Consider the following 18,771-nt stretch of genomic DNA (forward strand, 5'->3'; position numbering starts at 1 on the left):
TTTAGTGCTGTCAAATCAATTAATCACATTTAACAAAAGTTTGTTCACATAATATGTGTGTATATATATTATTATATTTATATATGTGTGTATGTGTGTCTGTGTGTGTATATACACACACACACACACATATATATCAATATATATTAATAATTTTGGCAGCACTATTATTATTATAAAAATGCAATCAAACATCTCAAAACAGGGATTAACACAAACCAAAAATTACAACAGAACTAAAAACATTACATTATAAAAGAAGTGAAGAAACAAAAAAAAGTAAATAATAAAAATAATTAAATAATAAATAAAAGTAAAAAAAAAATATGAATGCAATCAAAAATTTGAAAAGAAAAGTGACAAGAGAGAAAAATAAGTAAATACATAAATCACAATAATAATAATAATAATAATAATTAATATAATTATTTAAAAAGAAACAAATAATTGCTTATTTCAAAAATTGTAAACAAAATTAAAAGTTGAGGTATCAAAACTAAAACTGAAAAAAATAAAACTAAACTATACAGACATCAAAAAACAAGACTAACAAAAAACTAATAAAAATAAATTTATTTTACTGAAAAAATATATATATTTTACTAAAATTAAAAAATGAACTAAAATGAAAATGAAAACAGGAAATATATAAATACACAAAAAACTATTTCAAAATATTAATATCACAATGATAGTAAAATAATACTGATTTGTTCTTTCTGGTCTGTACTGATTGAAACCAGGTCTGATGCATTTGCCAATAAAGCAATTAAATGGCGAGACTTACGTTTCTACAACTGCCATGCTGTGCGTTGCCATTTCTCCCATGTAACTTTCAAAGCAATTACACACGTATACATGAATACGCACACACACACACACGCACACGCTAAAAACAGCATTATCGGTTTTTGGCTGAAAAAAAATAAGCCAAAAATATATTCCTAAATTGAAAATAATGTGACTTTCCTTGAAAATGTGACCTGTTAAGCATATATATATATATATATATATTGTTGAAAAGGTCTCAACTGGCAAAATACAACAACCATAACTGTTTCAGGTAGAGACCAAACAAAATCAAGTACATGTAAATCAGTATTCACATGCGGCTTTTGGGTGGCGTTTTTGGCCTGTAGCTTCACCAAACATTAGTAAACCATAGTAGATCAAATATATTTATTTAAAGCAAGCGTTCTTAACTCAAACGAGCCCAAACACAACACAACACAACACACAGATCTTGAGATAATCCTCATAGAGTGTTATTTACACGCTGCTTTGCTTAAGCAATATGAAATTGTTGCATTTACCATTCGCCATAAAATAGAAGCGCACAGGAAGATCAGCGCTCATCCACCAGGATCTTATTACTTCTTACTTATTCATTACATGTTTACACATGCAAGTAGTTCTTATGTTCACGTATTTGGGCGATTATTTTCATGTATGCAGGATTTTTCTTCTTTCCCACAAAAACCATTTTGTGTCTGATTTGATTGGGTGAACCAGCAGTCAATCTTATGTAGCCACGCCACTGACACACACACAAACACAATCACACACACACACACACACACACTCACTGGGTCATTCTGATATTCCCGGCTGTAGAGCTCATGGCAGTTATTAAAGATGTACTCGTATGTCGAGTTGAGACACGCTTTGACACAGTCTTTAACCACTTGACTCGCTCTCGGTGGACTCTGCAGTTCCTGGACCTGAAAACACACACAGACCAACAGTTAGTCTTCTCTGCAAAGAGATCTACATTTACATTTAGAGGGTTTAAAGGCTTGCTTAAGTGTTATAAAACACTAACTACTCACAAAGTTGTTTTGGAGTCTCCTATAATTGGTCTACATGCATCCAAGGTCAAAAAACACTTTAATTTTTTCATTATATCCATTGCAGCATCAGCTCTTTTCTCTCAGTGTCTGAAACGCTTTGATCAAGGATTTGGTCTCTCTAAACCCTCTTTCTGAGAGCCTGAACAACATGAACCAAACTCTTCCAGTCTCAGATACAACTGCAGTGTTTGAGGGCGGGGCAAAGAGATGCTGTTCAGCCAGTGAAGACCATAGGCTGGCCATTATGCAAATTAGTTACATTAGTTATACATAGGTTTAGCAGGAAGTGAGACTGGAATTACTGCCGACTCGTTTCAGGCAGTTCAGAATCACTTCTTTCTTTTGTGAGACAAAAACTCCATTTATCTGATCTTTGAAACTTTGCAGATCTTTTACATTCACAAACAGCTTTATTACACTCTACTTAAAAGGTAATATCTAATAGTGGCACTTTAAGATCTGAACACCAGAACAAACCTTCATCCTGAAGAAAGTGATGCTGGTCAGAAGATCTACAGTGGACTTCAGATCCTGCAACCTCTCTGGACTACTGGCTGGAAAATTATTCTGAAACACACACACACAGCTGTTACAAACACAAATACACACTCCACAGCAACAGTTCTTCAGTAATCAATAGATATGGAGTGATATTTATTAAAGGAGAATATGTGAATATACCCTGTACATGGAGAGGTCAATCCTCAGGGAGTTGTGCAGTTGGTCCAACAGCTTCACAAACCTCTCTTTCTGCAAAATAAATAAATTAATTAATTAACATACGTAAAATATACAATATTGTTTAAACAATATGTTTAAAAAAAATCTCTTATGCTCATCAAGGCTGCCTTTATTTGATTAAAAAACAGTTAAATCTGAAATATTACAATTTAAAATATCTGTTTTCTATGTGCATATACAGTAAAATGTAATTTGATCAAATCTGAATTTTCAGCATCATTACTCCAGTCTTCAGTGTCACATGATCCTTCAGAAATCATTCTGATATGATGATTTGCTGCTCAAGAAACATTTCTGATTATTATCAATGTTGAAAACTGTGAACATTTTTGTCAGGATTCTTTGATGAATAGAAAGTTCTAAAGAACAGCATTTATTAGAAATAGAATCTTTTGTAACATTTTTACTGTCACTTTTGATCAATTTAATGCATCCTTACTGAATAAAAGTATTACTTTGTAATAATGTAATGCAACAACACATTTATTAAACCACAAGGTGACTAACATCTACTACACTTGTGTTTTGAGAGTAATTTTTTGCATCCACCTCTAGCTATCCAGTGTTTTATACATGTGCATGAGCTAAATGAGCTTTAATTTGGCTGAAATGTGAACTGACCCCAAAGTTGGACGCAGCGAAGCGGTCGGAGGCAGAGACGTTGTTGGAGGACTGTGTGGTGTGGGCATAATAAGCGTTAATGTTGGCCAGAAGTGTGCTCATGACCGCAGGAACACCGGGACACATGTACTTCGACGACAGACACGCAAAATGCCTGAACACAAACACAGAGCACAAGGTTACTGACATTATAAATATAAGGCCCTAAAATAATTTGGACTCTAACTTTTGCATTCGCTCACTTTGCAAACTTTGCATGGCCTTTGCCATGTTGGAAAAAAGACTGATGTTTAAGAGTCCATACTATTTTAATCCCTATTTGTGGAAAATGTCCCGTTTGCATTTTTCTCTCATGCATTCACTTGTACATTCGTTCAGTTGTAATTATGGAGTCATTCATTCGTTGTCTCTGCTCACGTCATGGCCTGGTAGATCGATTCCACTCCATATCTCATGGCGAACTCGTCCACAATCTCCTGCGCCGTCTCCTCATAGTACACTTTCCAGGCGTCATCGCCTTTGGCATCGGGGATCTTCACCACGCCGCTGTTCTGCTTTTCTGTGGTGTAGTGGAAGATGTGCTAGAAAGAAAAATGGGTCACGAATTCAGTCAAGATTATTCCTGAAGATTTTCAATGGAGAGACGCGCTTTAGTTTTACATCCCAATCAGGTGTGAGCAACAAGCCAAGCAGGCTTATTATTGTTAACTAAAACTAAAAAAGACATTTTTGTTAATTTAAATAAAGCTGAAATAAAATAAAAAATAAAAATATTAGATAATTTTATGAAATTTTGTTGAAATTTGATTTAAAAAAACATAAATGGCAGTTGAAGCACAAAAATTACTAATTCGTAATAAATAAAAATAAATTAAACCTAAATAATAATATTTAAAAAGAACAAAAACTAATAAAAATGACAAAAGCATGTGATAAAATTACTAAAAATTTAACTAAAAATAAAATATAAAAATAAAAGGTATTTCATAATTTTAATAAGTGCTATAATAGTGTATTAATAATGCTAAAATAACATATTTGGTATTCCAAGTGAGGAATATTCTGTGCAAAATGACAAAATCGCAGACAATTGGAATGTATATGATTTTTAATATACAATATGCATAATGTCATTTTGAACCAATGAGATTTCAAAGTGGGAGGAGCAAATGCGTGTGACGCAGCAAAAATAAAACACTCTATTAACAGAACAGATAAAAATCGTTTCATGAAACAGCCTTCATATTTATGAGTGAAAGTAAACATTCAACAAAATCTGATTTTAACTATGAGGAATTGACTTAAAGTGTGTTTCTCATCACTGCAGTGGATTGTGAAGGACTTGATGCATCAAAAACATATCATACCATATCTAAATACAATGTTAATGTGTTTAATATTGATATTTGCACGTACCTCATGCAGGCAGGTGTACTGAACGTGGTACGGAGCCACAGTCTCCTCTCCTTTGATCTCCACACTGATGTGCATGCGGATCGCTCCGGATACGGCGGATTTATCCGTGCGCTTGTCTGTTCAGAGAGAGAGAAAGAGAGAATGTGTAATAATTCCCTCAAGATCACGCTGCTCGAAAATAACCATGCAGTCACTCTGACACACCGAGGTTGTACCAGACGTCCATTTCTCCACTGAGCGTTCTCACTTCAATGATGGTCTGTCCCAGAAAGTCGTCAGACTCGCGCTTGAACCGCTGCTTCACACGAGACTTGATGTCATCATCCTCATCCCAGACGCGCACCTTTATCCGGTCTGAGGAGTTATGACATTCACTGCACACCAGAGAAACAGAGAATACCATTAAAAACAGGATTACTGTCGTTAAATGAAACTAATACAAACCACACAAAACATTTTTATTAGTTAAAATAAAATAGACATTAACTGATATAAAATAAAATATAAAAAAATTATAATTTTTATTAAGTTTAAGTTGAAGTACTAAAATAACAACTTAATAAGTAAAGTATAAGTAAAACTTAATAAATACATATTTAAAATAATCCATTAAAAATGACAAAAGATACAAATAACATTACAAAAACTTAATTTAAATTAAAATAGAAAATATAAATATAAAATCTAATTTAAAATATTAATAAAAACTATAATGGTATATCAATTATGCTAAAATAACACTGATTAAAATGCACCAATTTTTTTCATATAGAATAACGTGCACTGATGAATCATTCATAATATGTCTAATTTTTAATTTTTAAAAAACATTTCTCATTTTAGATTAAAGTTGAAGTACTAAAATAACAAAAATAAACTTAAACTTAAATATATATTTTTAAAAAATCTATTAAAAATGACAAAATAAACAAATAATATTACAAAAACTTAATTTAAATTAAAATAGAAAATATAAATATAAAATCTAACGTAAAATATTAATAAAAACTATAATAGTATATCAATTAAGCTAAAATAACACTGATTAAAATGCACCAATTTTTTTCATATAGAATAACGTGCACTGATGAATCATTCATAATATGACTAATTTTTAATTTTTAATAAACATTTCTCATTTTAGATTAAAGTTGAAGAACTAAAATAAATGAAATAAAACTAAAAACTAATACTTAATAAAAACTATAGAGATATTTTTCAAAAATAATAATATAAATGACAATCACACAACAAAATTACAAAAACTTTACAATTAAAATGAAAACAATATAAAAATGAAATCTAATTCATAATATTAACAACTATCAATGATGCTAAAATAAAACTGATGAATCATTCATATGACTAATTTTGATTTTTTTAAAAACATTCTTATTTTAGATTAAAGTTGAAGTACTAAAATAACAAAAATAAACTTAAACTTAAATATATATTTTAAAAAATCTATTAAAAATGACAAAATAAACAAATAATATTACAAAAACTTTATATATAACTTTATAAAACTAAATATTACAACTAAAATGAAAACAATATAAAAATGAAATCTAATTCATAATATTAATAATTATCAATGATGCTAAAATAAAACTACTTAAAATACACCAATTTTTTCTATAGCATAACATGTGCTGATGAATCATTCATAAGACTAATTTTTAAAAAATATTTCTAATTTAACATATAATAATATTCTATAATAAAAATTAATAAACTAAAACTAAAACTATATATATTTAAAAGAAAATCTAATACATTGACAAAAACAACAAAATTACAAATAAAAAAATTTGTTAAAAATAATTAAAAATAAAATTAAAACAGTAAATATAAAAAAACCAAAAATCTAATTTAAAATATTAACAAAAACTATGATTCTAAAAAACACTGATTAAAACACACCAATTTTTTTCCTTCAGAATAACATGCATTGATGAATCATTCATAATAAGTTTATGAACTTTCTGAAGTTTAATTCTGATTGCATGTTTTTGTTTCAAGCAGAATCCATGAGGACTGTGTTCATGCACTCACAAGTGAAAGCTCTCGTCCCAGATGGGATTGAGATTGCCGTAGATGGTCTTGGTTCTCTTCTTGGTTTTCCCCACCTGTACGGTGACGTAGGGGTCACTCGAACCCGTCTTATCCTTCGCCTGAAGACCCTGAGCACACACCACTGACAGGAAGACATCAATATCTTTACAAACGGCTCTAAAGATGATGCAAATACATTATATTTCATGTATTATTAGCTCAAACACTAGAGCATGACTTCATGGGTTTGATTCCCAGGGAACTGATCAAACGTATAACTTCAATGCAATGTAAAGTTGCTTCGGAAACATAAATATTTTGATGCATCTTTTCACCTGTGATGCTGATTTTGGCCGACCACTTGGACGTCCCGTCCAGAACGCTCTGCTTGATTTGTTTCATCTGAGTCCCGTGGCTCGCTTTGGGAACATCAAACACTTCCTGGATCAGCTCGAAAATCTCAGGTTTGTTGCGCTCACGGATCTTCATGCGGTCCTTCAGGACCATGATGATGTTCTGCGTTCGATCCTCAGCACCGTGTTTCGAGCTCTTCTCAGCAGCTCCTGACAGACACATCCACAGCATCAGCTCTGAACTAGCGACTGCTCAAAGATTCTTCCACAAGCTCAATTCCTAAAATGTCAAGGTTCTCAGAGGACTGAGTGTAAGAAAAACTTTACTAAAGCTTTCTAAAACTTTCCATTTTCTGTAGAAACCGTAGTTACAAGCTCTTAAAATAAAGTGCCTCTATTATGCTATTTTAAAGGTTTCTGATTTTGTTTTGGAGTCTCCAATAACAGTCTTTACATGCATTCAAGATCAAAAAACACTTTAATTTCCTCATAATATCCACTGCAGCATCAGCTCTTTTCTAACAGTGTCTGAAACGGTTTGTTCGAAGATTCAGCATCTCTAAACCCCGCCTTTCTGAGAGCTGCTCTGCTCTGATTGGTCAGACTACAAAGTTTGAGGGAGGGGCAAAGTAGGCATTGATCACAGCAGCCAATGAAGATCATAAACTGGAATTATGCAAATTTGTTACATAGGTAGACTGGAAGTGCTGACGACTCGTTTCAGCAATTCAGAATCAATAACTTTATATGTCGTGCACTTTGATTTTTAAAACTTTGCACAAACTGCTCTATTACACACTGCATGAAAGGTAATATTTGAAAAGCATAATAGGGGCACTTTAAAGCAGGATCAATCTCAGAAAACGGTGCCATTTGTGTGTCATGTGCTACTACTGAACTCGGTCACATCATTAGACAGATTTAAATCTGTTTAGTATGCAATGCAAAATTACTTTTAATTAAAACATTTTATTTTTTAAATTGTTTTTCATAAAGAATGCATGTACCCATTTATCAATATCATATTTAGGCTATATGAGAAACTTTATTTGTCGTGCACTTTCAAATTTGCCCCTATTTGGGTGTGAGCAAAAACACACCGTTTTTGTGTGTGTTCCTTTAAATGCAAATGAGCTGCTTCTCCCCGCCCCCTTTCCAGAAGAGGGCGGAGCTTTAACAGCTCAACAACAACAAAGCTGGAGAATCTCACGCAGCCAAAATGAGGAAAGTGTTCAGCCTTACATTGTTCAAACCGGAGTCGACACTGATGGAGAGACTCAGGAAGAAGTTACAACTTTTAGACGTTTCTGAATGGTTAGTGGATAAATTGATGTAGCTTGCTGTGGAGTTGATTCAACTCATCCACTAGCATGTGCCGTCATGTTCATCTTTTGTGTTGAATTGACCCTCGTTTGTGAAGCAGTCCGGCGTAAAATGACGGCATGTCAACAACACTCGACTACAACAACTCTTCCTCTTCTCTAAAGCAGCCCAACATGGCCCCGCCCCCTTTGTTGTGTGTTCTCGGGGGCGGGGTTTATGTAAATTTTAGGGTTAGTGACGGGTTAGAATGTCTGAAGTGGACCAACAGCATCAGATACTCACTCTGCAGGCAGTCGGCGTTGAGCAGGTCCTGGCACTTGTCGTGACATTTGACCCCGCACTCGGAGCAGCGCATGCCCTGTCGAGCGATGCCCCACAGCAGACCCTCACACTCGTAGCAGTAGGTGGGCGTAGTGGCCGTCCACACCTCAAAGTTGTGCGGGGTGGTGGAGGAGATGGGGTAGATCAGAGCCTGCAGCGTCTTCTTATACACGTGACTCTTCTACAGGAGCAGAATCAGACCAGTGTTATTCCAGTATTATTTATATACTATAGCCTGAATCATAATCACAGCGTGTTCTGGCCTGAGGAGAACTGCACTTTACACAGTTAATGAACTGAACTGAATAAACACTGAGCTGACCTCAGCTGAACAATGACAGTACTGTCTTTACAGCAGAATTGAACTCTGTTTGCATCAATGAATCACTATTTTCCTGTTTATCCCAGTAATGCGACTTGAAACAATCTGTATTAAATAAAGCGCTATAGAAATAAAGGTGACTTTACTAATATAGCATTTATTAATATTTTGAATTAGCTTCTATATTTTCAGCTTTAGATTTAGTAATTGTTTTTGCTTTAATTTTTAAATATTTCAATTTAGATTTAAGTTATTTTATTTCAATTTTAATTGATTTCATTTAGTAATTTAGAATTAATTTAGTAGTTTTAGTACTTCAACTTCAACTTATTTATTTCAGGTAGTTTCTAATTGAAAGTTATTTATTTAAATTTTTTAATCTGATAATTCTGTTTAGCTTTATTTAATTTTTATTTCAATTTTAGTTTTAGTACTTCAACTTCAACTTATCTATTTCAGTTTGTTTCTATTTAAAGTTTTTATTCTAATAATTCTATTTAGCTATCTATTTTAAACTTAGTTTTAGTAGTTTTAGTACTTCAACTTATTTAAATTAATTTCTAATTACAGTTTTTATTTTTATTTTAATCTAATAATTCTATTTAGCTTTAATTTTATTTTGAATTTTATTTTTAGTGCTTCATCTTAAATTTATTTCAGTTAGTTTCAAATTAAAATTTTTAATCTAATAATTCTATTTAGCTTTAATATTATTTTGAATTTTATTTTTAGTGCTTCAGCTTAAACTTATTTATTTCAGTTAGTTTCAAATTAAAAATTTTTATCTAATAATTCTATTTAGCTTTAATTTTATTTCAATTTTAGTTTTAGTACTTCAACTTAAACTTATTTATTTCAGTTAGTTTCTAATTGAAGAGTTTTATTTCAATTTTTGATCTAATAATTCTATTTAGCTTTAATTTATTTTATTTCAAGTTTAGTTTTAGTAGTTTTAGTACTTCAATTTATTTAAACTAATTTCTAATTACAGTTTTTATTTTAATTTTAATCTAATAATTCTATTTAGCTTTAATTTTATTTTGAATTTTATTTTTAGTGCTTCAGCTTAAACTTATTTCAGTTAGTTTCAAATTAAAATTTTTAATCTAATAATTCTTTTTAGCTTTAATATTATTTTGAATTTTATTTTTAGTTCTTCAGCTTAAACTTATTTATTTCAGTTAGTTTCAAATTAACATTTTTTATCTAATAATTCTATTTAGCTTTAATTTTATTTCAATTTTAGTTTTAGTACTTCAACTTAAACTTATTTATTTCAGTTAGTTTCTAATTGAAGAGTTTTATTTCAATTTTTGATCTAATAATTCTATTTAGCTTTAATTTATTTTATTTCAATTTTAGTTTTAGTAGTTTTAGTACTTCAACTTATTTAAATTAATTTCTAATTACAGTTTTTATTTTAATTTTAATCTAATAATTCTATTTAGCTTTAATTTTATTTTGAATTGTATTTTTAGTGCTTCAGCTTAAACTTATTTATTTCAGTTAGTTTCAAATTAAAATTTTTAATCTAATAATTCTATTTAGCTTTAATATTATTTTGAATTTTATTTTTAGTGCTTCAGCTTAAACTTATTTATTTCAGTTAGTTTCAAATTAACATTTTTAATCTAATAATTCTATTTAGCTTTAATTTTATTTTGAATTTTATTTTTAATGCTTCAGCTTAAACTTATTTATTTCAGTTAGTTTCAAATTAAAATTTAATCTAATAATTCTATTTAGCTTTAATTTTATTTCAATTTTAGTTTTAGTACTTCAACTTAAACTTATTTATTTCAGTTAGTTTCTAATTGAAGAGTTTTATTTCAATTTTTGATCTAATAATTCTATTTAGCTTTAATTTAATTTATTTCAATTTTAGTTTTAGTAGTTTTAGTACTTCAACTTATTTATTTCAGTTAATTTCTAATTAATTTTTTTATTTTTAATCTAATAATTCTATTTTGCTTTAATTTATTTTAGTTACATTTTAGTAGTTTTTGTACTTCAACTTCAACATTTATTTCAGTTTATTTCTAAATAGTTTTGTATTTTAATTTTTAATCTAACAATTCTATTTAGCTTTAGTGCTTTTTAGTGCTTCAACTTAAACTTCAGTTAGTTTCTAATTACATTTTTTTTTAGTTTAAGTTTTATATTTAGCCTTAAGTTGTATTTTAATTTTAGTACTTCAACTTCCTCATTTCAATTAGATTCTAATTAAAGTTTTTTCATCTGGTTTTTCATCCAAACTCGAGACACTCATACAATACTTTTCCTAAGGTTTCAGAATTCAGTGCACACATTTCACCCTCAGCAGAGCTTTTACTTTTAAATGAGTTACAAAAGTGCATTTCTAATAGAAAGATTGGTCGAACTGAATCCGGTGAAAGATACTGGCATCACTTACCAGCTCCTCGTTGTTGAGTGTACTGGAGGCCATAGCAGACGTGATTCCAGCCTTACGAGAGTTCTGCACTAGAGACTGAACACAGGAAAGAGAAATCACACACAAGCTCTTCAATATCTCAGTTCTTCCTCCTAGTCAGCAGTGAGATTCACATACAGAGCAAACAGAGACTGCTCAGATGCTTCTCCTAAGAAAAATACAGAGAATTCTCACGTTTGTCTCCTCTAAAGTTTCAGAGATCTCAACAATGTCTCAGATTTGCTAAGACACCAAAGTCAACATATTTGTGTCTTCTTTTGTTTCTTCAAAGCAACTGTAGGAGAAACATCTGAGACAAAGTTGATACAGTTGAACTTTCCTCTGAAACTTTCAGACTCTTTAAACCTGTGAACTTATAAAGCACTTTGTCGAACAATAATTGCAAAATGAAAAACAATGGTGCTGTAAGATACAATAATTAAAACAAATCCTTACCATAGCCTGAATCCAGACAGCAGAAGCAGAAAAAAGAAGAAAACAAGACAAAAATAACTTTGTTACTCATATAAATGATCTTAACAGAGAAACTAATGTGGCCCAAACAGCCAAAAAAAATAATAAAAAATGCAGACTTCACAACCTGTAAGAATGTATTGTCCGAATAAACAGATTTGGTGCAGACAGATGGTGCAGACAGATTTCTAACATGATTTAGCACACATTTCAACATGATTTAACATGTTGCCAACATGTTTCTATCATAAATTAGCACATTGCTTGCATGTTTTACCATGTTGCTAGCATGGATTAGTATATTGCTAACATATTTTAACACATTGCTAGCATGAATTAACATGTTTTATCACACTGCTAACATGAATTAACATATTGCTAGCCTGATTTAGCATATTGTTAACATGTTTTAACACATTGCTAACATGAATTAGCATGTTTTAACACATTGCTAGCAACAATTAGCATAATGTTAGCATGATTTACCATTTTGTCAACATGTTTTAACATGTTGATAACATGAATTTGCATGTTTTACCACGATGAAGTTAACACATTGCTAGCATAAATTAGCATGTTGCTAACACGAAATTACCACATTGTAAACATAAATTAGCATGTTTTAGCACGTTGCTAGCATGAATTATCAAATTGCTATCATGTTTTAACGTTGCTAGCATGAATTAGCACGTTGTTAACAAGTTTTCTTATGATGCTGACATTACCACATTGCTTAACATGAATTATAATATATTTTGCTAGCATGTTTCTATCATAAATTAACACATTTATTGCATGTTTTAGCATGTTGTTCGCGTGGATTAGTATATTTTGCTAACATATTTTAACACTTTGCTAGCATGAATTAACATGTTTTATCACACTGCTAGCATGAATTAGCATATTGCTAGCATGATTTAACATATTGTTAACATGTTTTAACACATTGCTACCATAAATTAGCATTTTGCTAACATGAATTACCACATTGAAAACATAAATTAGCATGAATTATCAAATTGCTATCACATTTTAACATTTTGCAAGCATGGATTAGTATATTGCTAACATGTTTTAACACATTGCTAACATGAATTAACATGTTTCATCACACTGCTAGCATGAATTAGAATATTGCTAGCATGATTTAACATATTGTTAACATGTTTTAACACACTGCTAACATGAATTAGCATGTTTTATCACACTGCTTAACATGAATTAACATATTGCTAGCATGATTTAACATATTGTCAACATGTTTTAACATGTTGATAACATGAATTTGCATGTTTTAGCACATAGCTAACATGAAGTAACACATTGTTAGCATTTTTTAGCACATAGCTAACATGTTTTAACATGTTGCTACCATAAATTAGCATGTTTGGTAACATGAATTACCACATTAAAAACATAAATTAGCATGTTTTTAGCACACTGCTAGCATTAATTATCAAATTGCTATCACGTTTTAACATGTTGCAAGCATGGATTAGTATATTGTTAACATGTTTTATCACAACGTTAGCATTATTTAGCATTTTGTTAACATGTTTTAACACATTGCTAACATGAGATAACATGTTTTAACACATTGCTAACATGAATTAGCATGTTTTAACACATTGCTAATAACAATTAGCACAATGTTAACATGATTTACCATTTTTTCAACATGTTTTAACATGTTGATAACATGAATTTGCATGTTTTAACACATTGCTAGCATAAATTAGCATGTTTTAACATTTTGTTAGGATGTCCTAAGCTAGTTTCTAGGCTTTGCTGGTGATAGGACACTTGGCGGATGAAGCTTACAGACTCTGTTAGGGTTAGTGTATAAAAGTTTTGACTCTCTCAATGAAAGTGTTTGGGATTTTCTGTAGTTTTTTTGATCATCCATTTAACAAAAATCATAAGTCAGATGCGTTAGAAAAGAGCAGACCGAGTCAGAAAGAGTCTGAAGATCTGAGCAGAGTTTGGTGGTTGTGCCACTGAACTAATATCATAAACTTAGTAAAATCAATGCAGATGAAACACAAAACGTCGTGAGGTTTTGCTGCCGGTTTCTCACCAGATCTCTGACCAGAGGAATGGTCTTCCTCTTCCTCAGATCAGGCATGCTGTCAATGCTGTACAGCGCTCCTCCCATCCTTCACAAATAAACATCAGCATAATGGTGCATGAAAATTCATTTCCAGCATGCAGAAAAACAAACATTCACTGCTTCATCATCAGTGTTTTTCATCAACATTACACTGCAATAAATGATGTTCTTCCTCAGTATTACTCAGTCTTGTTTTCCAGCACATCATTCTTAAATCAAGATACATTTACTGGAGAAGAATAATGACTGAAGATATTAAGACTTGTTTTATGAAAAAATGATCAAAATGAAGCAAGTTTATGCTTTACAACAAGAACAAACATCTGCCAATGGGGTCAGAAAAATAACCTTGTTTTCCCTTTGGATTGAGGTATTTTTTTCTGTTTTAACTCACTTAATTTTGATACTTTGTGTCATTTTGATTGTATCTTGATTTAAGAATGTTTGTACTGGTAAACAAGACAAAAACACTAAATATGAAAATCATATATTGCAGTGTATAATCATAATGCCTTCAACTAAATTACCATAAATATTTACAGTATAACTGGAGTGTGCAGAGCAAATTATTTCATCTCTGATAAACACTTCTATCCATTCATTTGTTTTCTGTTTGTCCACAGACATTTGTGTTGTATTTCTAGTTCCCTGTTCCTGTTTGTAGTCAGATTGTAGTTTTTATCCTTGATTGTCTTCCTCAGGTGTCTTGTTAACTCATTATCGTATTATAAGCTTTATTTATACTCCTTGTGTTTCTAGTCTTTGTATTAGTCGTTACTAAAAACAGAGCTAATGGAGAACTGAATTTGACTTACCCTCCTTTACCAAACCACAGAGACTGAGAGTCTGTCTCTCCACGTGCCTGAGAGAAAGACAGAGAAAGAGAAACATTTGATTAGTTTTATTAGCTGATTGGCTTTCATCAGAATCCAAATATTTTCTCTATTCACCAAAAACACGGCAACAAACCAGGGTTATTATCATAAAATTAAAAAACCATAAAACTAAAACCAAAATAAACATGAACTAAAAAATAAAAAATGAACATTTTATTTCAGCTAGACGCCAAAGCAACATTTCTGTTTAAGTACTAAAATAACTAAACCTAAAATAAAGTTAATAAAAACTATGTAGACATTTTTAAAAAAAAAAATTAAAAACACCCACAACATTACTAAAACTTTAACTAAAATAGTAATTATAATGGAAAATTGAAAATTTGAAAACTTTGAAACTAATTCAAAATATGAAAAACAAAACCCCAAAACAAATCACACTAAAATAACAGTGCAACAAATACTGGGAAAAATAATATAGTATTTAACACAGGTGTGATATATTTTAGCAATAATAAAAAAATAAAACTATCTCGAGATTAAAGTTGTTACATTTCGAGAATAAACTCGTTAAATTACGAGAAAAAACTTGTTAAATTTCGAGAAAAAAGTCAAGATAAAATGTTGAGAATAAACTCGTTAAATTACGAGAAAAAACTCGTTAAATTTCGAGAAAAAAGTTGAGATAAAATGTTGAGAATAAAGTCATTAAATTACAAGAAAAAACTTGTTAAATTTCGAGAAAGAAGTCGAGATAAAATGTTGAGAATAAAGTCATTAAATTACAAGAAAAAACTCGTTAAATTTCGAGAAAAAACTTGTTAAATTTCATGAAAAAAGTCGAGATAAAATGTTGAGAATAAACTCGTTAAATTACAAGAAAAAACTCGTTAAATTTCGAGAAAAAAGTCGAGATAAAATGTTGAGAATAAACTCATTAAATTACGAGAAAAAACTCGTTAAATTTCGAGAAAAAACTTGTTAAATTTCATGAAAAAAGTCGAGATAAAATGTTGAGAATAAACTCGTTAAATTACAAGAAAAAACTTGTTAAATTTCGAGAAAAAAGTCGAGATAAAATGTTGAGAATAAAGTCATTAAATTACAAGAAAAAACTCGTTAAATTTCGAGAAAAAACTTGTTAAATTTCATGAAAAAAGTCGAGATAAAATGTTGAGAATAAACTCGTTAAATTACAAGAAAAAACTCGTTAAATTTCGAGAAAAAAGTCGAGATAAAATGTTGAGAATAAACTCGTTAAATTACGAGAAAAATATTCGTTAAATTTCAAGAAAAAAGTCGAGATAAAATGTTGAGAATAAACTCATTAAATTACGAGAAAAAACTTCTTAAATTTCGAGGAAAAAAGTCAAGATAAAATGTTGAGAATAAACTAGTTAAATTACGAGAAAAAACTCATTAAATTTCGAGAAAAAAGTTGAGATAAAATGTTGAGAATAAACTCGTTAAATTACGAGAACAAATTTGTTAAATTGAGAAAAATGTCGTTAAATTACGAGAAAAAAGTTGTTAAATTATGAAAACAAATTCGTAATTTAACGAATTTGTTCTCGTAATTTAACGACTTTTTTCTCGTAATTTAATGACTTTATTCTCATAATTTAACGAGTTTATTCTCAACATTTTATCTTGACTTTTTTCTTGAAATTTAACGAGTTTTTTCTTGTAATTTAACGAGTTTATTCTCAACATTTTATCTCGACTTTTTTCTTTAAATTTAACGAGTTTTTTCTCAAAATTTAACAAGTTTAATCTCGAGATGGTTTTATTTTTTTATTATTGCTTGGCCCTAATCCTCTTCCGTACTCCTGTCTAGATACCAGCCATTAACAAAACCACATTACTTGAATGTTAATGTGTAGACACAAATAAAACACAACAAAACCTGGCACTCATTTCAAATAGTAAAAAAAATAAAAATCTGCCAACAAAATCATTTTCACTGCTTTTTTGAGTTGTAAGACATGCAATGATCGAATATATATCAGAACAAGAGTTGTTTTTTTTTTAAATTGTTTTGTTTGTTTTGTTACAAAAAAGTCCCATATCATGCAGCAAACCCATACGTTTGTGATATTTTACTGTTTGAAATGAAAATATGTAATTTTTAGTGAGTGTCTAAAGGGCCTTTCTGCAACTATGTTACACTTAGTCAGCTTATATCCTGAGCACACACGTCAACAACTTACACAAAACCACCACAGAACGTTCACACAACCAACAACGGACCCACCTGACAGTCTCGTCCCATCATGGGTCATCTGAGTGAACATGCAAATCGCTAAAGCAATGAAAAGAGACTGGAAAGACGACAAAACGGCGGGATACAAACAGACAACAAAGGATAAAGAGTCAACAGAATAACACAAAAAAAGTAGCAAAGAGGACGTGGCAAACTGCAAAATAATCAAGCGGTTAGAGTGCATGGTGTTTCATCGCATCATAAGCATAGAGCAGAAAATGTGTGGATGCATAAAAATATAAAAATAAACAGTGCTTGCAACCCATTTCGCTTCTATTTTTTAATGAGAGAGAATGAATGCGAGTTTGCAGTGGATTGTGGAGGCTTGATTTAAGTGAAAGATTACCAAGGCAAACATCTATTTTCTCTTGAATAACATGCACTAAACTGCTCACAATAACACCAGAAAGCAAATTGGGTCAGTTCTGATTTCCAGAGTTCATTCTGATTTCAAGCATTCTGTGGTTGTGATTTGCACTTTTCTACACACTCCTTCATGAAACCAGAGCAGTAGGAATTTCTGTGTAAACTGTGCATAAAACAAGACATAAATCAAGAGGAACTGCCTCACCTCCTGCAACTGTCGTCGGACTTTCTCAAAGAGTCGTAGCCAGTTCTCTTTAGCTCGGACCGCCGGATCCACCGGCTCCTTCGGCTCCTCGATCACCGGTTCACTGCATAGACATTCAAGATTGTTTGCATGTATTGATCCAAAAGTAATCTAACAATACTCTGTCTTGGATGCAACCACACAAGCTTGCTTAATATCCTGAAAAAGCAGCTTGATAAATGTGGTTTGTGCATTTTAGCTGACTAAGCTGGTTTTTAAAGGGGTTTTGGACACTAATCAGATGGTCAGGCTGGAAGACAAGCTGGTTATCTATCTAAACCAGGTGTAATATCCTAAAAACAGATTTTAAATCATCCAATAAATGTGGTTTGCTCATTTTAGCTGGATAAGCTGATCTGGTTTGCTGGTTTGCTGGCACTTATCAGCCTGGTCAAGCTGGTTATCTATCTAAACCAGGTGAAATATCCTAGTGTAATATATTAAAACAGCTTTTAAATCATTCAATAAATGTGGTTTGCTCATTTTAGCTGGCCAAGCTTATCTGGTTTGCTGGTTTTAAAAGGGTTTTGGGCACATATCAGCCTGGTCAAGCTGGTGAACTATCTAAACCAGGTGAAATATCCTAGTGTAATATATTAAAACAGCTTTTAGATCATCCAATAAATGTGGTTTGCTCATTTTAGCTGGCCAAGCTTATCTGGTTTGCTGGTTTTAAAAGGGTTTTGGGCACTTATCTGACTAGTCAGGCTGGAAGACAAGCTGGTTAACTATCTAAACCAGGTGTAATATCCTAAACAGCTTTTAATTCATCCAATAAATGTGGTTTGCTCATTTTAGCTGGCCAAGCTTATCTGGTTTGGTGGCTTTAAAGGGGTTTTGGGCACATATCAGCCTGGTCAAGCTGGTGAACTATCTAAACCAGGTGTAATTTCCTTTTAAATCATCTAAATGTGGTTTATCACATAAATGTGGTTTGCTTGTTTTAGCTGGTCAAGCTGGTTGACCATCTAAACCAGGTAAACACCAGCTGTCCATGTTGGGAAACCACTTCAGACCACCTTATGCTTGTTTTCAGAAGTTTTTG

The 18,771-nt window shown here is 31.2% G+C and overlaps 1 protein-coding gene across 1 annotated transcript in view; it reads right to left on the bottom strand.

Moving 5' to 3' along the window:
- LOC125251477 (protein unc-13 homolog A) overlaps positions 1 to 18,771 on the bottom strand; it is an 81,449-nt gene that overhangs the window by 27,065 nt on the left and 35,613 nt on the right. Inside the window, 15 exon segments of the mRNA XM_048164503.1 lie at positions 1,587 to 1,721; positions 2,328 to 2,417; positions 2,532 to 2,600; positions 3,213 to 3,366; positions 3,630 to 3,793; positions 4,629 to 4,744; positions 4,833 to 5,002; positions 6,684 to 6,825; positions 7,019 to 7,246; positions 8,642 to 8,861; positions 11,416 to 11,490; positions 11,890 to 11,895; positions 13,985 to 14,063; positions 14,833 to 14,879; positions 17,688 to 17,790. Coding sequence (XP_048020460.1) covers positions 1,587 to 1,721; positions 2,328 to 2,417; positions 2,532 to 2,600; positions 3,213 to 3,366; positions 3,630 to 3,793; positions 4,629 to 4,744; positions 4,833 to 5,002; positions 6,684 to 6,825; positions 7,019 to 7,246; positions 8,642 to 8,861; positions 11,416 to 11,490; positions 11,890 to 11,895; positions 13,985 to 14,063; positions 14,833 to 14,879; positions 17,688 to 17,790 — 1,798 coding nt within the window.

Source organism: Megalobrama amblycephala, linkage group LG17 (genome assembly GCF_018812025.1).
Source record: "Megalobrama amblycephala isolate DHTTF-2021 linkage group LG17, ASM1881202v1, whole genome shotgun sequence".
Lineage (NCBI taxonomy): Eukaryota > Metazoa > Chordata > Actinopteri > Cypriniformes > Xenocyprididae > Megalobrama > Megalobrama amblycephala.